The following is a 23,016-nucleotide window of genomic DNA, read 5'->3' as shown; positions in this document are numbered from 1 at the left end:
GAGTGCAGTGTTTCTCGAATGAACACCCCCAGGGGGCTGCAGGAGAACTATGAGATCTTTTAAAAAGTACATTTAAGAAATATCATTCATGCATCATTCCTGAAATAATTATAGAATAATTAGCACAATAAAAGTGTAAAAATGTAAATTTAAGTTTGACAAACCTATTTTCAACCGTCAAATGTTGCAACAAATGCAAATCACAATTGTTTTTTCCACTGTCAGCGGGACAAAACAATCAAGAAAACAGATCTGTGCTTAAATACAATAAAGCTGAAAAAAACACAGAATGATAAAGATCCTCAGTGAAGCACAAACACACGTTTCCCATCAAATTAAAAACTTATTAAAGAGATGGACTTTAATGTCACTATAACAAAAAAAATGGTTTGCCATTGAATTGAATGACAGATTCTGTCGTTCAAGTGTTTAGTTTAGTTGTTGTTTAGTAAATCAGTCAAATGTTTTGCACATTTTTACACAGAGCACCACTGTGTAAAAATGTTTCACCTTCTTTTCCGGCCTGCAAGCCTTCACTTCATCTATCAAATAAATCAAATGTAGTGCTGGTGTGCAGGACTGCATGGTGTATACACACACACACAAACACACTCTAAATATTGCTCTGGAGCCTCTTCATAAAATCAGACGTGAATTTGTTCGTCTTCCACAGAAACCTGCAGAATGAATATGACAGATTGTCGATGCTGTGACAGCCATGATGCAAAGTAACGCACAGCCCACCGTCTGACAGCGCTCTGCCTATATGCTCACTGTGTGTGTGTGTGTGTGTGTGTGTGTGTGTGTGTGTGTGTGTGTGTGTGTGGTATATGCAGAGCTGATGTGAAGCCTCCTGACAGTCCCTGTGAATCGTTTCCAGTCTCTGATTATCACTTTGAGGTTCTGACAAATTGGATTCAAAGCGTAGAGCTGGATAAGAGACGGAGGACGGGTGACGGCATGAAACTGTTCTAATGTCAATCCATCGGAAACATCTTTTAAAGGGTTCTCTACTCACGTCTTTCAGAGAAACTAATAACTTTAACTGTAAAATAAAATCTCACTGGATTCTTGCTAATATTCCTGTGATGATTATAATAATAAAAAGCAGGGAGGGATAATAACAGAAAATAATATATATATTAAAACTGATCAATACACAAAAGTATATCCTACTTAAAAGTAAGTAAAAGTTACTTTAAAAGTCTAAAGAAGAGCTTCAAATATTAATGATGGTGATAAATTCAAGTTCATGAGAGCATTATGCCCTGTGCAGACTATTTTTCATCTTTAACTTGCAATTATTGTAAACCCTTTTTGCATAATTACAAAAAAACATTCATAACAAACTCTAGATAACAGAAAGGCTTGAAAAGGTGAGTTTGATTGATTCGCTGCCTCAGTCTTCAACAGATGCATGAAAGTTATATTCCAGCATAAAATCATCCAATGTTTTTTTTTCTGCACTTACATTCATCAAATAAGCCATCAGGACAGTTTTTTTTCATGTGGCTAACAGTGATTAGCTCGGGGCAGTACGGTGAAGGCATTTAAACGTCTTTTTTAACCACTAATACTGCTGAAAATAACAGCAAACCTCTGCAGCAGCAGGGAAGAGTCCCTACACAGAAAACAAAGCACCAATGGGCTCCTTCCTTTTGGATTGACTTTGGTAATCCATTTAAATGGACGTTACTATGAGAGGAGCTGGTACAGGGGCCAGTAGGTAAGTCTTTAAAACAACGCTGTCTGTGCTTCGTTCTGTCTCGATGGCTTATTCTAAGTATGTACAGTAAGTGCTGAAAAAGACCATGGGATGATTCTGCGCAGGAATTAGACTTTAAAGCAAACAGAAAAAATGAACAAATCCCAGTGCAACCATAAATGAGATACATTCCTTTATTGTTATTAATGTGTCTTCTCTGCCGCGCGGCAGGAATGTCACATGGAAACAAAAAGACTTTTTTAAAAATCTGCTCGGATAAAGAACAAAGAAACAAACAAAATGAAATCGACTGAAATTTCTCGACCATTGCACATAATTGAGGCGGAAAAAAATAAAACATGGAATAAAATACAAAAAGGTAGCAATCAATACAGTGTCATGATTCAGGATGGGGGAAAAGTGAGGATGAAAAAAACAAATCCAGTTTTAATTTGATAAGAGATGAAAATGTAGCTTCTCTGATAGATTTTAAACTCAACTGATGAAGATCAAGAACAAACTTCAAATATTTCTGCAGCCCCTCACACTGATCAATAAGAAGAGAGGCTGCTCTCTGGACGGACGCACCTGACAAACACTCACTTCCTTCACATTCTCACACTCGGTCTCCTTTAACAGGAAGTCCTTCAACAGGAAGTCCTTCGTCGGCCGTGGAATCATGAAGCTTGTCGGCTTTGCATATTTTATAGAATCTATTTCCTGCTTAAGTTAATAAACAAAAATTCAAAAGTCTTCCTCTTTGAGGGGCAACGAACAGGAGGAAGAAACACACTGAGGTTCTGTTCACACTGCAGGGTTTATAAGATATCATATGTTTTTTCACAAGATATCATCGTAAGATAACTCAACCGCATTCTCAATTAGGTTTCAAAGGGAAACATATTTTGTCCTGGATTTTTATTATTTTTTTGGACTTTCACAATACCTTTCTAATCCTTCATTTAGGCAAGAACGCTGGGTTGGATGGAGGAGTCAAACAAATACATCAAACCATTAAAAGTCAACGTTGACGCATCAAACTTAAAAAGCAATTCTTCCCTTTCTGGCATGTTTACACTGTTTCTTTTGTAATGCTCCTAATACGTCTATGGCACACTTAAATGTAAAAGAAATCCTCTAGTTGTTGAAACTCAAAATTTGGTCCTAATAAAATGAATGGCCGAGCTTCTTGCCTGTCATCGTCTCAGCGCCTCTCTGCAGAGCGACAGAGCAGACTGTGAGAGAGCGAGGAACGGCGAAGGACTGATGCGTCCAGAGGCAAGACGCCAGTCAACATGGGGTCTGTTTTCCAGAGATGGTGGAGGCTGATGCAGCTTCATCTGGAGCTAAAAAGAGATGAGATGGTGGAGGCTGATGCAGCTTCATCTGGAGGATCTGGAGGTTGGGACTTTGGAGGGAGTTGTTTTTGACCAAGTACTGTGAGACATGCCAGAAAGGGAAGAATTGCTTTAACTTACGTACATAACCTTAAGAGATTTTTTTTGTGGATTTGAATCCAGCTCTGGGTCATGGCAGTGTGGCAGTGCGGATGAAGCCACACTTTTAAATGATGTAACAAACTTACTTATTTTTTCCAAAATCAGGAATATAAGCTTAATATTTATTTTCATTAGCCATGTAAACAACTTAATAGCAATATTGTCTTTTTTGGAAAAAGGTGAAAAGCCGGATTGTTTTATGCACGCAAATGTAGTCAGTGTTTACAACTGGCCTTGATTTGGTTTAATAACTTCTAAACACTTAATATGGATTCATTAAAGTGAGTGCATCTAAGGAAACTCAAAAATCTTATGATGCATTCAAAATAAAGTCAACTCGTATCAACGATGAATATTAATAAAGCTATTTCAGGTTAAAAGAAAGATCTAAAAAAACAACAAATAAATAAAGCTTTTACTTTGGAAATCTTCATGAGACGGCAGCAGTGAACTGAACCAGGAAGTGAGATTCTTCCTTCTCTGCTCTCATTGGTTCAAAGAGGATGCAGAAAACGTTGCCTTCACTTACGATCATGCAGCAACACAAATAAGGACTCTTGTTTTGAAATCTAAGGGAGGGAGGAAGTGAGGAGCAGGCGACAGGAAGTACAAGAAAACACAAAGTAACCAAAAAGATGCAGTCAACGTCCTTCATCACTGACTCCACATCAGTTTCACAGCTCATGTTCCAAAATAAAACCGCAGATATTTGGAGTTTAAGGTTTGATTTTAGTGGTTTCCATAGTTACCTGCTGCTAGCACGGTTAGCATAACAACTGAGTGTGTTCAATAAAAATGTTGAAACGTTATTTATGGATAAAATACATCAGCCAATTGCAGAGGTCGGGTGCAGAGACCCGGTTAACGGCTAAATCAACCGTCAGCTCGTTAACCGCCTATTCACAATAGAATGAATGAATGAACCTGGAACATTACGTTTTCTTCCCGGATCGTGATAAGCCTTTAATGTCATGTAATGTATACTTTGGGAAACTTGGTCACACAAACAATACGTTTTTCCTCCGTCTTTCTAACCGGCTTGATGTCACTCTCTGGTTGCCTAGGAAACGTAAACATCACACTCGAAGCTTCTATCTCATTCGTTGCCCGTTTGAAAGTTCAGCGGCAACTAGGTCAAAGTTCAACTGATTTGAGCTTTGAGCGCAGCGGTAAAGAGGCAAATCTGAGCAGTGCGCGCCGCTACATTGTCCTCCATAGCAAATGAATGGAATGGCCGGCGCAAAGCGTTGTTACCGCGTATCATGTGTAGGAGCCTTTAGGAGAGAACTACAATTCCCAGAGAACTCTGCAGCAAGAGACATCCGATCGGAGAGCTTCAGGTTTTTGTTGCCAGGCAGGAATTGGTAAAGAGAAAAGTTTGAATCAATTCACCTTAAAATTTCTCTGAATATACGAAAACTTTACAGCTTCGACTCCAAGAGCAGCAGCCGCCGAGGCTCATGGGTACTGTAGTATTTAGAAATCAGGTGTGAGAACCATTACTTTAAAGGCCTTTACACATCTGGGGACTTATTTTTAATGCAATTAATTCACTGAGAATTTGTCACGAGTGTTTCCACAGACTGTGAATATTACGCGGCAGTGAAGCAACTTTTTTTCTTCCTGGAACAAGGTCGATTTTCTGAGAATTTGCACCGCGAAATACCGGAATGCGGATTATAAAACAACACAAAAGCTCCGTGGTCCCATTTTAAGACGTTCCTCATTTAAACCTTGATCGGCATCACATACCAGATCCACTTCTTCCGTTCCTACCTTTCACAATAAAAGTCCTAGTTAAGTCGAGTTGTGCGCCCCGTCTCTACGCCCTTGCATTGACTTTGTACGTTAGCGCGGCCAAAACAGTCCCCCTATTAAGCATTCATAAGCAGTATACAAACATTTAAAAAAGAAAAGTATTTTTCAAGAATTATAACCTACATCTTATGAACACCAGCCTCCAGTAAAGGGTGCACATAGTTTTTGAAATATAACTATTATTTCTGCTTACAACTACATTATAGAGTGTTATCAGCAACGTATTAGTTGTTTAAATACTTATTATAAATGCTAAATAGGGGGACTTAAAGTGACGTTGCCTGTATCAGGGAGAAAAAGTGAATAAGTGAAGAATTTTTCATCACAGATATTGCACTTAATTCTTAATTATCTGGCATAAAATGAGGGGCGACTGTACACACTTCATGGTCAATCTAACCTAAAAACATTTTTGGAGATTGGGGATAACGATAAACAAATCAGGTATCGACATAAAGAGATATGGGTCTTTAGTGTCTTTTGGTAATTTTTTAGTTTGTCAGAATTTAAACCTCTCAAATCTTGTTTGTACAATATTTCCAGCATGATTTTCTCATAAAATATTAATTTTTCTTATCATTCCTAACTTTTTATGGCGGTAACGTGCTTCCATACATCCAAAGACCAAACCGATGAAAGAAGATAGAAAAAAAGAAAATATTTTTACCTTAGAATGTGGATATCCGTCTTTGTTGAGGGACATCGAAGTTAATCGTTAAAAAACAAACTCAAAAAACAAATTCACAGAGTGAGATTCCTCCGCCAACGTCTCCACTCACCGTCAGCTTCGACGGGGAAAAACTAAACCGACAAAGGGCTCCAAGTTGTAAAAAACGGACACCGTGTCAGAATCTGTTTAGAGAGGAAAAGCCATCACCAGGGTCAGAACTCATGCTGCGTTCAAGTCGTACGGGATTACGAGCTCTGCCTTGAAAACAACATTGCACTTAAAAAAACAAATCCCACACAAGAACTCAGATTTTGTCGATTTTAGAAGACAACGCTAGGAAGGAAATAGCATGAATAGTGCAAAAACTGTTGTTAATATTACAGTATTATTGTGAAAGCATCAATCAGGAGAACAATTATTCTGACAGGACATGAACGCAACACTGAGTTCAGCAGGAAAAAAAAGTTGGAATTAAAAGAGAGTTTTCTTGGTGATTTTTTTTTTTTTAAACTGCAGAAAAGTTCCTTGGAGCTGATTCGCTGCCGTCAGAGTTTCTTCACCTCTGGACATAAACAGGCGGAGGACCGGTGCATTATGGGTAGTGTAGTTTGACCGGAGCCTATGAGATGGCCTTGGCCTCAGGTAAGAAGGCGTCCCAGTATTTTATCAGCTGTACGAGAAAAAAAGACAATTATTTATTTATTTATTTGTATTATGTGTCACAAATGTACTCTGGTTCTTTTAATTTCATACGGAAAATAGCTTGAAATGTCATATTCCAAACTGAATGTGTTGAACTCTAGGACGGCAAATAGGGACTATTTTGATTTAAATGTTGATGATCATTACTATGAACTAAACTAGAGACAGTGATGTGGTTAAAGTGCCACATCACTGTCTCTCGTTTAGTTCATTTCAAACATGTTAAAGGTTTAAAAAAAGAAAAAAACAAATAAAATGCAGCAAACTCAATATACAAATGATCATAAACAAAAAATGTTTAATAAACAACTAAAATAAATAAAGAAGTTTTCACTCAGCTTCTCCTTTTCAGATATGAAATCAAAAATGTAATATTTATTTAGTTGTACAATTTACCATGCATACGTTTTTAATATTTATAAAAAAAAGTCTGTGGATCAATAAAGCTCCTTTTCTGAAATTTAAGTTCAGAATTTAAAGAACTTCTTGGAAAAGGTCCATTGACGTGCTTCACAAATAAAAAACATGCACATTATGGCGTCCATATTTGATTGTATTAGCTTTTCATTCTATCCTAATTTTATTATTGACTTCTCACAAAAGAGCGCTCAAGAATAATGCTGTTATGAACATTTTTATTTAATATAGAGTAAAGACTGTGGGCAGCCGTAGACTTCTGTTAGATGATTTCTATGATTTTATGTTGAACTCTAATGTTAAACTGTAGCAGTAAGAGCATATAAACAGTAGTTTGACTATAATAATAATAAAAATAATATAATAAAAGTCAAAATAATATGCTCTTTACCTGCTGTTGTGTCTGAACCAGGGACTCCAGATATTTAATAATGATTGTTTTAAAGTCCTTCACTCGCTCTTTCTGTCGGAGAAACAAAGGAGGAAATTCAGACATTTGTATTCATTTATATACGAAGAGAAAGAAGGATTCACCAGATTCATTCTTTCATTCACCAAATGATTAGTCATTGATCCAGCTCTTTATCTATCCATCCATCTGTTCATCCATCCTTCCATCTGTTCATCCATTCATCCTTCCATCCATCTGTTCATCCATCCTTCCATCCATCTGTTCATCCATCCTTCCATCTGCTCATCCATCCATCCTTCCATCTGTTCATCCATCCTTCCATATGTTCATCCATCCATCTGTTCATCCATCCATTTATCCTTCCTTCCATCTATCCATTCATCCATCCATCCTTCCATCTGTTCATCCGTCCATCATTTCAACCATCCATGCATTTATCCTTCCTTCCATCTAGCCATTATCTGTTCATCCATCCTTCCATCTGTTCATCCATCCATCCTTCCATCTGTTCATCCATCCATCCATCCATCCATTCATCCTTCCTTCCATCTATTCATCCATCCTTCCATCTGTTAATCATCCATCTATCCATTCATCCATCTATTCATCCAACCATCCTTCCATCTTTTCATCCATCTATTCATCCATTCATCTATCCATCTACTCATCCATCATCTGTGCATTCATCCATCTGTTCATCAGTCTGTTCATCCGTCTGTTCACCCATCCATCCATTCATCTGCTCAGCAATCCATCGGTTCATTCATCCATCCATCCATCCGTTCATCCATCTGTTCATCTATCCATCCATCATTCCATCTGTTCATCCATCTATTCATCCATCTATTCATCCATCCTTCCTTCCATCTGTTCATCCCTCCCTCCCTCCCTCCCTCCCTCCTGCTCACCTCAAACCTGCTGACTTCTTTACGTATAGTTTTGGAGATTTGTTCAAAGTCTCTCTCTCCTTGTTGGACTTTTCCCTCCAGCTGAAACACACAGAAGAAGAAAACAGGTTGAATTTGAAGAAAGTCCAAATAAACCAAAGTGAAAACCACCGATACCCATGTTTACCATCACTGTTTCTTTTCTATTTACTTTGTGTTGTTATTTATTCCCTCGTACAGTATGTGCAGGGAAAGAAACTCTGAGCAGCACCAACTTTAAACTAATAAGAAGTCTGTCCCTGTAATGAGCTTTAGATGGAGCTCATTAACTGAAGTGATTGTTATTTGTTATTATATACAATGAAATTAGTCACAGAATGAAGCTGCTGTTGATATGACTTTCAGAGAGCGTATCCAAAAGGAAAACAGCTTCATGTGACGCCAACAAAACATCAAAAACAAACAAACCTTAGCATGGAAATGTTCAAACTAACAGAGCAAAGAAGCAACAGAGAGGTGTGAAGCAGACTGACGGACACACAGACAGTCAGACAGATCTACAGACAGACAGACACAGAGACGGACAGACAGACACAGAGGTAGACAGAGAGAGCTGTGGACAGACTGACAGACAGACACAGATACATACAGACAGACAGACAGAGCTGCAGACAGAAAAAGCTGCAGACAGACAGACAGAAAGAGCTGCAGACAGACAGACAGACAGACAGACAGACAGACAGAGCTGCGGACAGACAGGCAGACAGAGCTTCAGACAGACAGACAGACAGACAGAGCTGCAGACAGACAGACAGAGCTGCGGACAGACAGACAGACAGAGCTGCAGACAGACAGACAGAGCTGCAGACAGAGCTGCGGACAGACAGACAGACAGAGCTGCAGACAGACAGACAGTGCTGCAGACAGAGCTGCGGACAGACAGACAGACAGAGCTGCAGACAGACAGACAGTGCTGCAGACAGAGCTGCGGACAGACAGACAGACAGAGCTGCAGACAGACAGACAGAGCTGCGGACAGACAGACAGACAGAGCTGCAGACAGACAGACAGAGCTGCGGACAGACAGACAGACAGAGCTGCAGACAGACAGACAGACAGACAGACAGACAGACAGACAGACAGACCTGCAGACAGACAGACAGAGCTGCAGACAGACGGACAGACAGACAGACAGACAGGTCCTACCTCCTCCATCTCCTGGTTGCAGGCAGGCATGGCAGGGAAAATGCAACAAAATGTAAAAGAGGCAGGAAAAATAAAGTTCAGAGCTTCCAAAATCATAGAGGAAGATCCAGAGACATGAGGGAAAACCAAAGCACCGAAGCACAGGCCTCACTATTAGAGCCCAGACATTATGGGATGTTACACACTGAGACCATTTGTTTGAGGGGAAAAACTTTTATAATAAACTTTAGAGCTGGAGGGAATTCAGCAAATGTACTAAGAAGGCTGCTTTCTAAAGAAATTACTGAATATTTCATTTGAATACGATTTATTACATCGGCAACAAATGAACTGCAAATGAACTAAAGAAATAACAAAAAATAACATGAATATCTAAATTGACATTGTGGTCAGTATCGGTCAATTGTCGACAATTTAAACAATAAAAAGGGCAAAAAAGCTGAATATTACTTTACATTTAGTATCATTTGATTGCTGAACATTTAAATAAGAATAAATACAAAATAAAAAAAATGGCTTAATAAACAGCATGTTCAGTATCAGTAAATATCAGTGTTGTTGCAGACATCAGTGTTTGTTACTCTGGCTGTAGTTCCTGTCTGCAGACCACAGGGGGCAGTGTGGACTCACACTCTGACAGCAGAGACTGAACACACCGCTGTGTTCCACATCACTGACAGCACAACTACTAAAAGAAATACAAAATGACTAAAAATAAATGAAAAATGACTAAAAATAAATAAAAAATGACTAAAAATAAATGCAAAATGACTAAAAATAGATGCAAAATGACTAAAAATAGATGCAAAATGACTAAAAATAAATACAAAATGACTACAAATAAATACAAAATGACTACAAATAAATACAAAATGACTAAAAATAAATACAAAATGACTACAAATAAATACAAAATGACTACAAATAAATAAAAAATGACTACAAATAAATACAAAATGACTAAAAATAAAATACAAAATGACTACAAATAAATACAAAATGACTACAAATAAATACAAAATGACTACAAATAAATACAAAATGACTAAAAATAAATACAAAATGACTACAAATAAATAAAAAATGACTAAAAATAAATGAAAAATGACTACAAATAAATACAAAATGACTAAAAATAAATACAATGCAAATCAGAAACATGAAGAGCCTGTTTCATGTATCAGGAACTATATTTAGTTATTTTGCATCCCTTTGTAGTTTTTCTGAAACTATTTTTAGTCATTTTGCTTCTATTTTGTCATTTTGGATCCTTTTGGTTATTTTTGCTTCTTTTTTACTCCCTTTGCATCCATTTTCAGTCATTTTGCATCCCTTTGTAGATGTTTTGCATCTATTTTTAGTCATTTTGCATCCTTTCGAAAAAAAAAGGCATCTATTTTTGTCATTTTGCATCCTTTTAGTCCCTTTGCTTCTATAATGTCATTTTGGATCCTTTTTAGTTATTTTGCTTCTGTTTTACTAATTTTGCATCCATTTTCAGTCATTTTGCATCCATTTTGTGGCCTTTTTTTAAAGAAGTTTTGCATCCCTTCCTAATTGTTTTGCATCAATTTTTTGTCATATTGTGTCCATTTTTAGCCCATTTATGTTTCCGGACCTCAGACCTTACAGTCATCTCTTTGGTCAGATGGCAAACACGTCTAGAATAAGCTTAATTGAATGTATTATGGAAAATGTTGAGGACTGAATCAGATTTCATCGTATAGTTATATATTCAAATGTATCGTTCCCTGAATCGGATCATAGCTCATGTTTGGGATTGTCTCCTAAAGGACAGATGGACACCTGCAATACACAGTATGACAGGACCAGCACAATCCAGCCTGAACCATCCAGGTCAGGTGTGATCAGGTTTAAACGCTTTAGTCTAAATGCATTCTCAGTGTAAAGAGGTCTTTCTGTAGCTTCCTTGTGTTGCAGCTGTTCACCACCAGCAGCAGGGTGAAGTAAAACTCTTTTTTTTTTTTTGGGCTTCAGAAAAAGCCTGTGTGTGTTTTCTGTTTGCTGTTGTCAAAGCGTGAACCGAAAGACGACTCCTGACAGGCGGCAAAACTCTCGTCGGCTCCAAATAAATGTTGGTTGTAACTCTACTGCGATCTGTCCTCGTCTGCAGCTTCTGACAGCCTCCACCTCCACCCCCCCCCCCCCCAAAAAAAACCCCCACATCTGACAGCTCCTCTGCTCTAATACCAGACCCCCGACCACGCTGGCTGAGTGTGTGTGTGTGTGTGCGTGTGCGTGTGTGTGTGTGTGTGTGTTGTTTCCTGACAGAGAAGATGAATTTGTGTGGTGACAGCTTCAACAGACGCTCTAATAAAGTACTTTTCTACTCTCTCCTGCTCTTGTTTGTCGTACCGACTTCATGTGAAGTCTGCAGACTGGAAGAAAACAACATTTATATATAAAAAAAGTTTTCACATGACTGAGCTGCGAAGGTGCGCTTGTTTTATCTGACTGGATGCACCGACAGACAGAGAGAGAAAGAAAGAGAGGGATTCAGAAGAGCTGGATTTTACACCACACTGTATATAAATGATATTATTATTATAATGATATTATATTTCATTGACTGAGCCATCTTCAGATGACACAGAAAAATATTGTTTCTTCTGATTTGCTTGCATAACTTTCAGACTATAAAAGTGAAAAGAAAACATCTAAAACACAGATTAAGTGTTTATTTTACTACTTTGACTACCTGTTACAGAGGCCATGAAGGGTCATGGCGAGAATCTATTTTGGGAGGATTACTGTGGCGCTCCCTCACAATTTATCTCAACATTTTCTGTAACAAATGAAAATAAGCTGATTCTATAAAAGTGTCACTGCTGCTTTCCTGCAAATTGATATATTTCATCAAAGTCTTTTTGACGCTTTACATTCTGGCATGGGAAGAAAATGGAAGAACATGTCACTGTGTTTTTTACTTTTCCAAAAAGGCTTCTCCCCCTGTGAACAAGTGTAACGTATTTACCATGTGACCAAAGACAGGACTATAACTCCACTGTGAGGTCTGAGGTCCTGAGACATAAAACAGGCTGTAGATGACTGAACACGGACGCAACATGACTGAAAATAGATGGAAAACAACTACAAAGGGATGCAAAATGACTAAAAGGGAACACAAAAGAACTTAAAGTGGATGCAAAATTACTAAAAAATTAGATGCAAAAGGATAAAATTAGAAGCAAAATTAGAAGCTAAAATTGGCACAAAATGAGTAAAAACTTACACAAAATTGAGTAAAATAGATGGAAAACAACTACAAAGGGTCGCAAAATGACTTAAAAGGGACACATAAAAGACTAAAAATGATTGCAAAATGACTAAAATGGATGCAAAAGATTAAAGGAAAATGACTTATAAGGAGGCAAAATTACTAAATATTGGTGCAAAACAACCACGAAGGGATGCAAAATGACTAAAAAAGGAGCAAAATGAGGGGAAAAAAAGATGCAAAATTACAAAAAAAAGTATGTAAAATGACAAGAAATGGACACAAACTAATTACTAAAAATAGATGCAAAAGTATAAAATTAGAAGAAAAATTAAAATGAGTAAAAATGAGTAATATAGATGGAAAACAACTACAAATGAACTCTAAAGAAGTAAACTATAGGCAAAATGACTAAAAATAGACCGACAAATTGGGAAGGGACGCAAAATGACTAAAAAGGGACACAAAAAGACTAAAAATAAAATGACAAAAATAAAAGCAAAATCAGTAAAAAGGATGCAAAATGACTAAATATAGATGCAAAACAACTACGAAGGGATGCAAAATGACTCAAAATGGTGCAAAATGAGTAAAATGGATGCCAAAGATAGAAGCAAAATGACTAAATATTGGTGCAAAACAACTACAAAGGGATGCAAAATGACAAAAAATGGTGCAAAATGACTAAAATGGATGCCAAAGATAGAAGCAAAATGACTAAATAATGGTGCAAAAGAACTACAACAGAATTACTGTTGAACTACTACAAAATGGTGCAAAATGAGTAAAAAAAGATGCAAAATGACCAAAAATAGGATATAAAATTACAAGAAATGGACACAAACTGACTTATAGAAGCAAAATGATAAACACTGTAAGGTCTAACGACTGTCGGTGCCGTGGTGACCTCAGACCTCGTCCATTGGTGGCTTCCTGTTCTTGTGCTCGCTGTAACGTTACTAGCTTCCACATAATCCTCCTCACTGGACTTTATATCTACAGATCGGACACATTTTCATTCTTTCTTATCCGTACTTCATCATCTTCTCCTAACCACTACTAACTGTAACTGTCACTTCACTTGTTTACTGTTTCAGTGTACGTCCATCCCTTGGTCCCTCCGTCTGTACCGTCTCACCTCTTTGAGCTCGTCTTTGGCCTGCTGCAGTTTTTCCGGTTTGTTGTTGAACTGCAGTTTGGCTTCAGCTTCTCGCTTCTTCTGCAGGAGCATCTGACTGTCCTGCCACTTCTGCCACGTCTTCATACGGTGGTCAAACACACCCTGCCCACAGAGACACACAAAGACCAGGACAAAGAGACACTTTGAACCATACTATTTCAAGGCACATTATGGTTTCATCATGGAGGAGCAGACGCTTCCTCTGCATGAATATACCCAAAACTGTTCCCGTTTTAGCTAAAGAGTAATGTCTCAACATGTAGCTATGACAACAAGTGGACACAAGGAAAGGACTTTCCTGCCATCCATGGTGAAAATCAGGCATTTTTTAAAGAGTAAATATGAGTTCAAAGATTTTGCCCCAACCCTGTATAAAGCATCCAAATGATTTGTGTTTATAATTGTTATCATCATCATTATTGTTTCTATAAGGTCACATTTGTATAAATATGAGTGGTGTGACACGATTAAAAAAGTTTATCCAATTAATTAGAGGCTTTGTAGTTAATTAATCGCGATTAATTGCATATCAATATTGGACACAAGAAGCAATTTAAACAAATTTTTATATATGACTTAATATATCATAAACAATAAAACAGATCTTAGTACGGTTTATACAAGAAAAGTGGAAATCTAACATTGCAAAAATATTTTGAATAATATCCTTGGCATAAAATCAACAGTTTAACATAGAGTGCTTTTTCTCCATGTTTTCAAAAACAGAAACAAAAATTATCCATCAGCTAATGACAGTCCCTCAGGAGCGTTGTCTGTGCTAACGTTAGCTGCAGCATGTTCAGCGTTGTCTGTACTAACGTTAGCTGCAGCATGTTCAGAGTTGTCGGTGCTAACGTTAGCTGCAGCATGTTCAGTGTTGTCTATGCTAATGTTAGCTGCAGCATGTTCAGTGTTGTCTCTGCTAACTTTAGCTGCAGCATGTTCAGTGTTGTCTGTGCTAACGTTAGCTGCAGCATGTTCAGTGTTGTCTGTGCTAACGTTAGCTGCAGCATGTTCAGTGTTGTCTGTGCTAACGTTAGCTGCAGCATGTTCAGTGTTGTCTGTGCTAACGTTAGCTGCAGCATGTTCAGTGTTGTCTGTGCTAACGTTTGCTGCAGCATGTTCAGTGTTGACTCTGCTAACTTTAGCTGCAGCATGTTCAGCGTTGTCTATGCTAACGTTAGCTGCAGCATGTTCAGTGTTGACTCTGCTAACTTTAGCTGCAGCATGTTCAGCGTTGTCTGTGCTAACGTTTGCTGCAGCATGTTCAGTGTTGACTCTGCTAACTTTAGCTGCAGCATGTTCAGCGTTGTCTATGCTAACGTTTGCTGCAGCATGTTCAGCGATGGGGTGGAGCGGAGGCTGAAGAGCTCCGGTGGGAGGTGAATTTTTACACAGCTGTGCTGTTGTCCATGTTTCCACTTGGTTGTTTCTTAGAACTCAAATGTCGCCCACTGAAACCAGCAACAACTCATCATCTGATTCTCATCCGTTTTATTTCTCTTGTGGTACGTCCTGTGCGTCAGTATTGTGGGCCAGGCGGGAACTCGAGCAATGAGCAACGATCCGCACTGAGTGCAAAAATAAATTGCAATTAATTGCGTTATTTTTTTGTTGTGTTATTTTTTCTGTAATAAATTAATCTTAATTAAAACGTTAAAGTCCCAGTCCTGATAAATGTCTTTAACTGGTTGTCTTGGGTAAAACAAGGTTCAATAGCTGCCGTTAAATACAACCACCTATCCATTATTCTACTCTACTGCAGTTCTCTCTACTCTAGTTCTACTCTAGTTCTACTCTACTCTAGTTCTGCTCTACTCTAGTTCTACTCTACTCTAGTTCTACTCTACTCTAGTTCTACTCTAGTTCTACTCTACTCTAGTTCTGCTCTACTCTAGTTCTACTCTACTCTAGTTCTACTCTAGTCTAGTTCTACTCTAGTCTACTCTACTTCTACTCTACTTCTACTCTAGTCTACTGCCATTCTCTCTATTTTCCTTGCACATCCTGTCTTGTTCGTACCTGTTCTCAGGTGTTTTGTGTTCAGCAGCTCAGTAGTTCAGCAGAACAGACTTTTACTTGTTACTGGTTTTAAATATGCACGTATCAATGGCGCTAAGCTAAACGCTAACAAGAGAAACTTATACTGATCTTCAACTGACCAGGAGATCCAGGTGCTGGTGCAACACAGAGCTGGTTAAAAATCTGCAGTTTCCCTTAAGTTACCAGCTAATGCTAGTGCTAGCTAGGTAGGTTTATTATCAAGGTGCAACTGAACGCTGATCAAGACATTTTCAGGCAACCAAAATGTTCAATTGAAGTGTGCTGAATTGAAAACACACAGAGAAAGGGTCAAATTCCTGAGACTTTAGCACAGACAACACCCAAAAACAAGTTCTCTTGTTCTATTTTAATGTCCACCGTTGCCGTGGATACACATTACTAAACCTCTATCCTTATTGACAGGTGGCCGTGTAGCCCCGCCCTAAAGCATCCCCTGATTTCTGGTCTATTTGACTCTAAATGGAACCATAATTTACTAAATGAACATCATGCTTTATTGAAGAAGACTTTTTCTCATTGACTTCAATACAATCACACTTTAAGTGGATTCTCCCCCTTCTGGACATTAGAGAGAATGCAGCTTTAAGTGGAGTCTCCCCCTGCTGGACATTAGAGAGAATGCAGCTTTAAGTGGAGTCTCCCCCTGCTGGACATTAGGGAGAATGCAGCTTTAAGTGGAGTCTCCCCCTGCTGGACATTAGAGAGAATGCAGCTTTAAGTGGAGTCTCCCACTGCTGGACATTAGAGAGAATGCAGCTTTAAGTGGAGTCTCCCCCTGCTGGACATTAGAGAGAATGCAGCTTTAAGGCACTTCACCATTGACTTCACTTTTCAAAGCTGAAGATACATCCATTACCTTGACGGCGGTGATGAGGCGGACATAGTCGCCCAGTAACTCGGAGAAGAGGTAGAAGTCTGCGTTGGCTTGGTCCTGGTGCAGCTGGTCGATCTTCTCCTCCACCTCGGCCAGCTGGGACAGAGCTCGGGACAGAGCCGTGTGGTCCTCGCTGTTCCCCAACATGGCTGCCGACTTGGCGAACTGCGCCGTGTTCACAGACAGCTCTGAAGAGGAGACGATGGGGGAGAAATTCAAGGATCTGGCGTCAGAACATCATATCTTCTCTTTTAAAAAGAAAAATGAATAGAAATATGTTTCGTACCTTTCCTGTGACAGACCAGAGACTCCACGCTGGCGTGAAGTTTCCTCAGCTGCACATCCAGATTCTCAAAGTGCTGCTGCTTCTCCTCAAACCACTGAGACACACACACGTTTAGGTTTTTAAGCTATATTTAGTCATTATTATTTTATAATAACTCTTTAGTAATGGACTCGGTTCCATTGGGCTCTCACCCTCCTTGCTTCCTTATTTCCCCCTCTCCTTTTTTTCTCACATACTTTCGTAAAAAGAAGTCATGATACAAGAAATTTAAAGTTTGATACGATACTTGTATGAAAAAAATGATTCGATACCTCTTTGGATACCATGGTAAAACAAAAAAACAACCTGCACACAGATCTGGTAGAGAAAAAGTCTCTCCCGTCCTGTAGGGCCTAGAGCTTTACTATTGGTTGTTTGTTTCTACAACTCAACATCATCTATCTCTGCTAAGCTAACGTTAGCTGCATGCTGTTTTGTTTTTTATAGCTTCGGTACTTTCGATACCATCGAACGTACAATTTACCTGCAGATACTTGTGACAACTGTACTTCCTCATTTCCATGTTTACTTTCTTCTTCCTTCTCTCCACTTCCTTGGTTCCCAATTCTCTCCTTGCCCTCTTCTCTACGTCCTTACTCCTTTCTCACTATGTCTTCAACTCATATTCCCTTTCTCTTCATTTATCTTTCCTCCTCCCATTCACTCACAGCGTCTGACTCGTTCATCTTGATGGTCATCTTGTTGACGGCGTCAGCGGCCTTGTTGACCATTCGAAGAAGTCCGGCGCTGCTCAGAGCCTGAGTGCTGACTGCCCGCGGCAACTGGACGACACACAAACAAACAAACAAATAAACAACCAAAACCAATTAAGGGGCTTAACAAGCTCAAAAACACAAACTAAGCAGAAAATGGCTCAACAGTGCCCCCTGACCGTTTTCAAAGTAAAAGCCATAACTCTTAAATTTGACATGTAATATGTGAAACTAAACGGCATACAACAACATAAGACAAAATAGTCTCTTGGAGCCATACCCTGAACCAAACAGAAAGTCGGCCATTTTGAATTTACGGTTCAATTTTAGTGCATTTTTTGCGATTTAAGGGCTCTGCTCTTTAATGAACTCCTGCTTGAGATTTAACCCAATCGACTTTAAATATCTGTCGTCTAAAGGCCTTTGTGATGAAAAACTATGTTGCTGTGGCAAAGAAAATATCGAGATCGCCACAACTTCACCATTCAATGTGCAATCTGCTCCACATTTTTCACGCTTGATAAAAGTCAAGGAAGACTTCTCCATCTCAATATCGACTCGTAGCGCCACCCACTGGCCACAGTGAGTCATCCTAATGCGACAAACATCAACTGAGCTACATGAATTTTACGGATAACTCCCTGGACGCCACTTGCAGCTTTAATTCTCATCGTTTTCTTTTCTTTTTCCCTCGTTGCTGCTTTTTTTTATTTCCCTTCTTTCTATGTCACTCACTCATTTCCTCTTCTGTTGAGTTCATCTTTTGATTCAATTTCCTGCTCTTTCAGCTTCAATTTAATTTTCTATGTTAATCTTTAGCTCATCTTTTAATTCGTCTCATCTGTTTCTTCTTTATCCCTTTTCAGTTTGGACTCCTTCCTCTTTCTTTGGTTGGTTTCTTTCATTTCTTTCCCTCTGTCTCATTTCAAATCTTGCCTGTATTTACTTTATTTATTTGCTCCCATTCTGTTGATTTCTACTTTCTTCTGCAGGCTGATTTGTTCTGTTTCTGTGTGTTCTTTGCCCCCCCCCCCGCTCTGATTGTAATGTCTCCCACATTTTAGCTCCAATCAGATTTAATTGGCCGCTTTATGTGCCGAACTTTAACGGGCCGCAAAAAACGACTCAGAAACCATCGCGTCACTCCCGGACGCCCGTCTGAAAATAGGCTCATTTTTCTTCATTTTGGAAAAGTTTACTTTTTTTCCCGGACATGCAGGGTTTTCCTCTACAGCACATTTACCCCCCATCCCACCCCCCACATCCAATCTCATTTAACAGGAGCAGCAAGGGGACAGCGAAGTCCCCCGGGGGCCTTCACAGAGAGAGAACGAGGGTAAATGAGTGGAGGCGGGGGGGTAAAAATTGCTTTCAATTGCAGCCCGGTCCCCTCCCTCCTCCTCTGGTTGTGTTTCATTAAGCGGGCCGGACGGACCGACACGCTCGGTCAAGCGTCCGAGTGATTCATCTGTTAAATCGGTGACACAAGGCCATTTATTCTGGACCAAACAACTGCCAGCGCCTTCCCAACGCAATCCCACAAACAGTTAGGAGGGGTGATGAAGAGGAAGAGGAGGAGAGGGAAGGAGAGCGGAACAGTTTGAGACAACGGGACGAAATGTTCCGGAGGATTTAGTGGGAGTGGACAGTAAAGCGAGGAAACGGGACACGCCGCAGGCCCTTAAACCCAGAGGCAGTTTTTGGAAGCAGCTGGTTCAATCTTGTCGGGACGTTTTGGCTGCTCGTTGGAAAAAAGAAGTGAAGAAAAAACTCAGACGGAGTTGTTTAGACGCTTGTTATTTCTATCAGTTATTCTGTCAGTCCGTCTCTTTGGATCAGAGTGAAACATCACTAAAGGACCTTACGGCGGATATTAATGGTTCCCAGAGGACGAATCATTAATGACCTCCTGACCTTTTCAACAGGTGTCACTCCCATGGAGCTCCACTTCTAGTAACCCTCTTAGAATAACCACATATCTTCATAATAATGACAATGTTTAGTACACAGCTGTGTTTAATACCCGATTCTCATTCTCATTACAGCATTCTACAGTCTGTTATGTATGACGGCGTATTAGGGCCAAGCATATAAAAAAAACCTGGGGGAGGGAGGTAAGATTTTCAGATACTTTGAGATTAAAAGTAGCTGATCTATGAGAAAAAGTTGCAGATTTATGAGATTAAAAGTCAGAAAAATAGTATTTTGTTTTACACTCCCTGTTGATCTACATCGCTTAAAGTATCAACACAAATGCTGCTGCATGCCGTGCAGGCTCCTATGTCTGCAGCAAACTCTGAAAAATACTGTGTTAGGAAGTTTAGAAGGAATGAACAACGCAACAGTCCAATGTCATCATGTATAACAAGCGTTGTAGATTTTAATCTCATAAATCTGCGAAATTTTTCTCGTAGATTTGCTACTTTTAATGTCATAAATCTGCCGTCGCAACTCACACATAGATTTGTGACTTTTAATCTCATAAACCTGCAAATTTTTCTCAAAATATTACCCCCTTGTAATTTTTTTGATTTATATTTAGTCCATATATGCATAAATGTAGGCACTAATCAATTGATTGACTTTGACATGTAATAATATAAATGATAATAATAAAGCACACATGTGGTCTGAGTTGTTAAAGTCACAGAAACAAACTTCTAACTTCCTTCAGTGAAGCACTAATGAAGAAGAAGTTTCTGTTGTTCTGCTGTTTGTTTGTTTGTTGTTGTTGTTAAAGCCTAGCTGGACGGTTTAAAGTGACATTAAAAAAACATCAGGCTGTGAAACGAGGAGGCATCGTCTTGTGGTTTACCTCTGAGCTCTCCAGGAACTGCAGCACGTCCGGATCCTTCAGCAGGATGGGATGCTTCACTGTCCTCATCAGATACCTGAAACAGAAGAAACATTATTCATTAAGATGGTTTCGTTACTCTCCTTGTTGGTTTTTGTGGGAAACCAGATTCAGCCGTGTGTGAAAAGCTGTAACTAAACAACGCAGCTTCCTGTTGTGTGTCCATCAGTGTGGAGTTCTGCAGCGCTGAGCTCCATCAGCTGTCCCTGGCTGACCTTCCTGTCAATCAAACACCAGCAGTAAAGGGCAGCAGAATGTCTCACACACACACACACACACACACACACACACACACACACACACACACACACACACACACACACACACACACACACACACACACACACACACACACACACACACACACACACACACACACACACACACACACACACACACACACACACACACACACACACACACACACACACACACACACACACACACACACACACACACACACACACACACACACATTCTCGTACACTTTTTGTTGTGAGGACACTCACTGGCATAATGCATTCCCTAGCCTCTTAACCTAAACTTATCCATCACAACTAAATGCCTAACCTTGATCCTTACCCTAACCTAAGCTAAATTTAATTCATACCTGAAGCTTAAAACCAAGTGTTAACCCCCAAAGACACCAAATAAGTCCTCACTCTGCTGGGAAAAGTCTTGGTCCTCACAAAGACAGTTATGCAGGTACACATACACTTTCTTTCCCTCCATCTGTTTGTAATCCCCAGTTCTGACGTTCTGTTATTTAACTCTTGTTCTCCGTGCATATGACAATAAAGATCTGAATCTTGAATCAGGTCAAATAAAACTAAAACTTGCAGGAGATCAAATTTGGGTCGCTAAATAAATGTGTAGAATTGAAATAGTCTTTGATTTCAGGGCCGCTGATGCAGAGGAAAATTTAAGAGGAAGTTCAAATTAGAGCATGTTTATTAAAAATGCATCACTTGGTGTTTAACGTGCTTTATATAGTTTTCAACAACACATGAAACATATTTCTCTTCCTGTTTTACCTGTTTAAGACAATATCAGGAAATGGCGGTAAAAAAAAATGTTCCGTAATGTTCTTTTTTTTTTTAGTGGGTCACCAGAAAAAAAGTTTGGGAAAAACTGCAAGGAGAGAAAAAAAACGCTAATCGTAATTTAATCACTATATTATTATTATTATTATTATTATTATTATTATTGTTATTATTATTTCAATCTAAATTCCAATATTTGGTGTACGGTACTATCCCAAAAATTATCTCGGTGCGTTAAAACATATAAAATGGCACTAAATCATGCTTTTACGTTACATTTTGTTAAAAACACTCAATTTTAAATAAGTATAAACAAATAAATAAAGTGCCCTAAATCATAAATAAAAAAAAAACAGCTTTTCGGTAACTGATGCCAGTTCTCAGGTGTCAGAGTGTCCCTGAAGGCACCGCATGATGAGGAAACTGATGTCACTAAATGTTGACTGTGCTATCATTCGTCTGCAAACGTAACTGCAATTTCCCAGCTTGGGATCAGTAAAGTATTTCTATTCTATTAAATATTAATTTATCACATCACGTAACATGTCAAATCAAACGGGGCTGCTTGTTAAATCCTCCAGAAGCCTCAGCAGAAACCGTACCTCTCCAGTGCCGACCTCCTCTTCTCCACAAACTCGTTGGACGACTGGTCCTCCTTCCCCACCTTCACCTTGGTCATCCCTGCAGGTGAGGAGACGCTCATTAATGCAACAGATTAACAATCAGGATAAGGACTGTTGTGGAGATGGATTTCTTCAATAAAGATAAACAAACAGGATCAGCTTTTACTCCGTGGTTTATTTTGACAAAGTATTTTCCTCTGCAGACAAATATACGTTCACCCCTGCTTCCTCATGAAGCTCAGAGTTTAGCAGGAATGACCCCGAGCCCACTGGTGCTCAGCCTTTTAGAGGAGGGGATCCCCCATCCAGACAGACAGGGTCACAAGGTAATAGATAGAACGAGCTAAGTCTTGGTTGGGTGATGTCTTTAGACCATACAAAACATGCCTTAGACATTACAATCCCCCTCTGAACTTCTCTCATCACAAGGTCTCTAAAACAGGGTCTACACAGGCCAAGGTCTCTAAAACAGGGTCCACGTAGGCCAAGGTCTCTAAAACAGGGTCTACATAGGCCATAAAAACAGTCCTGAGTTATCTGTAGAAACAGGATGTACAGAAGCACAGATATGCCATTATACCATGGCATGAGGCAGTTATTTACATTATCCATTTAGCACAAACAAGCTCTGTACTAGTCATATGATCAGGTTAAACAGAGGAGACACTGAACTGCATCTGACCTGACAGAACTACGATTATGAATTACAAATATCCAAAATTCCCACAACAGGACGCTCACGACTAATTAACATGACACGTGCAGCACGTCCATCTGTCTAACTTT

General features: G+C 39.2%; 1 protein-coding gene across 1 annotated transcript in view; it reads right to left on the bottom strand.

The window, feature by feature from the left end:
* Window positions 1-1,928: 1,928 nt before the first annotated feature.
* snx2 (sorting nexin 2) overlaps window positions 1,929-23,016 on the bottom strand; it is a 32,324-nt gene continuing 11,236 nt past the window's right edge. The window contains exons 7-15 of the mRNA XM_083913079.1: window positions 22,210-22,288; window positions 20,526-20,601; window positions 17,666-17,779; window positions 16,959-17,052; window positions 16,655-16,860; window positions 13,693-13,836; window positions 8,132-8,212; window positions 7,203-7,274; window positions 1,929-6,362 (exon numbers count right to left, since the gene is read on the bottom strand). Coding sequence (XP_083769205.1) covers window positions 6,312-6,362; window positions 7,203-7,274; window positions 8,132-8,212; window positions 13,693-13,836; window positions 16,655-16,860; window positions 16,959-17,052; window positions 17,666-17,779; window positions 20,526-20,601; window positions 22,210-22,288 — 917 coding nt within the window. The 3' untranslated portion in view covers window positions 1,929-6,311. The remainder of the gene's footprint in view (window positions 6,363-7,202; window positions 7,275-8,131; window positions 8,213-13,692; window positions 13,837-16,654; window positions 16,861-16,958; window positions 17,053-17,665; window positions 17,780-20,525; window positions 20,602-22,209; window positions 22,289-23,016) is intronic.

This window comes from Echiichthys vipera (genome assembly GCF_963691815.1).
Source record: "Echiichthys vipera genome assembly, chromosome: 4".
In the NCBI taxonomy this organism is placed as follows: Eukaryota; Metazoa; Chordata; class Actinopteri; order Perciformes; family Trachinidae; genus Echiichthys; species Echiichthys vipera.
This window is presented reverse-complemented; position numbering and strand designations above follow the sequence as displayed.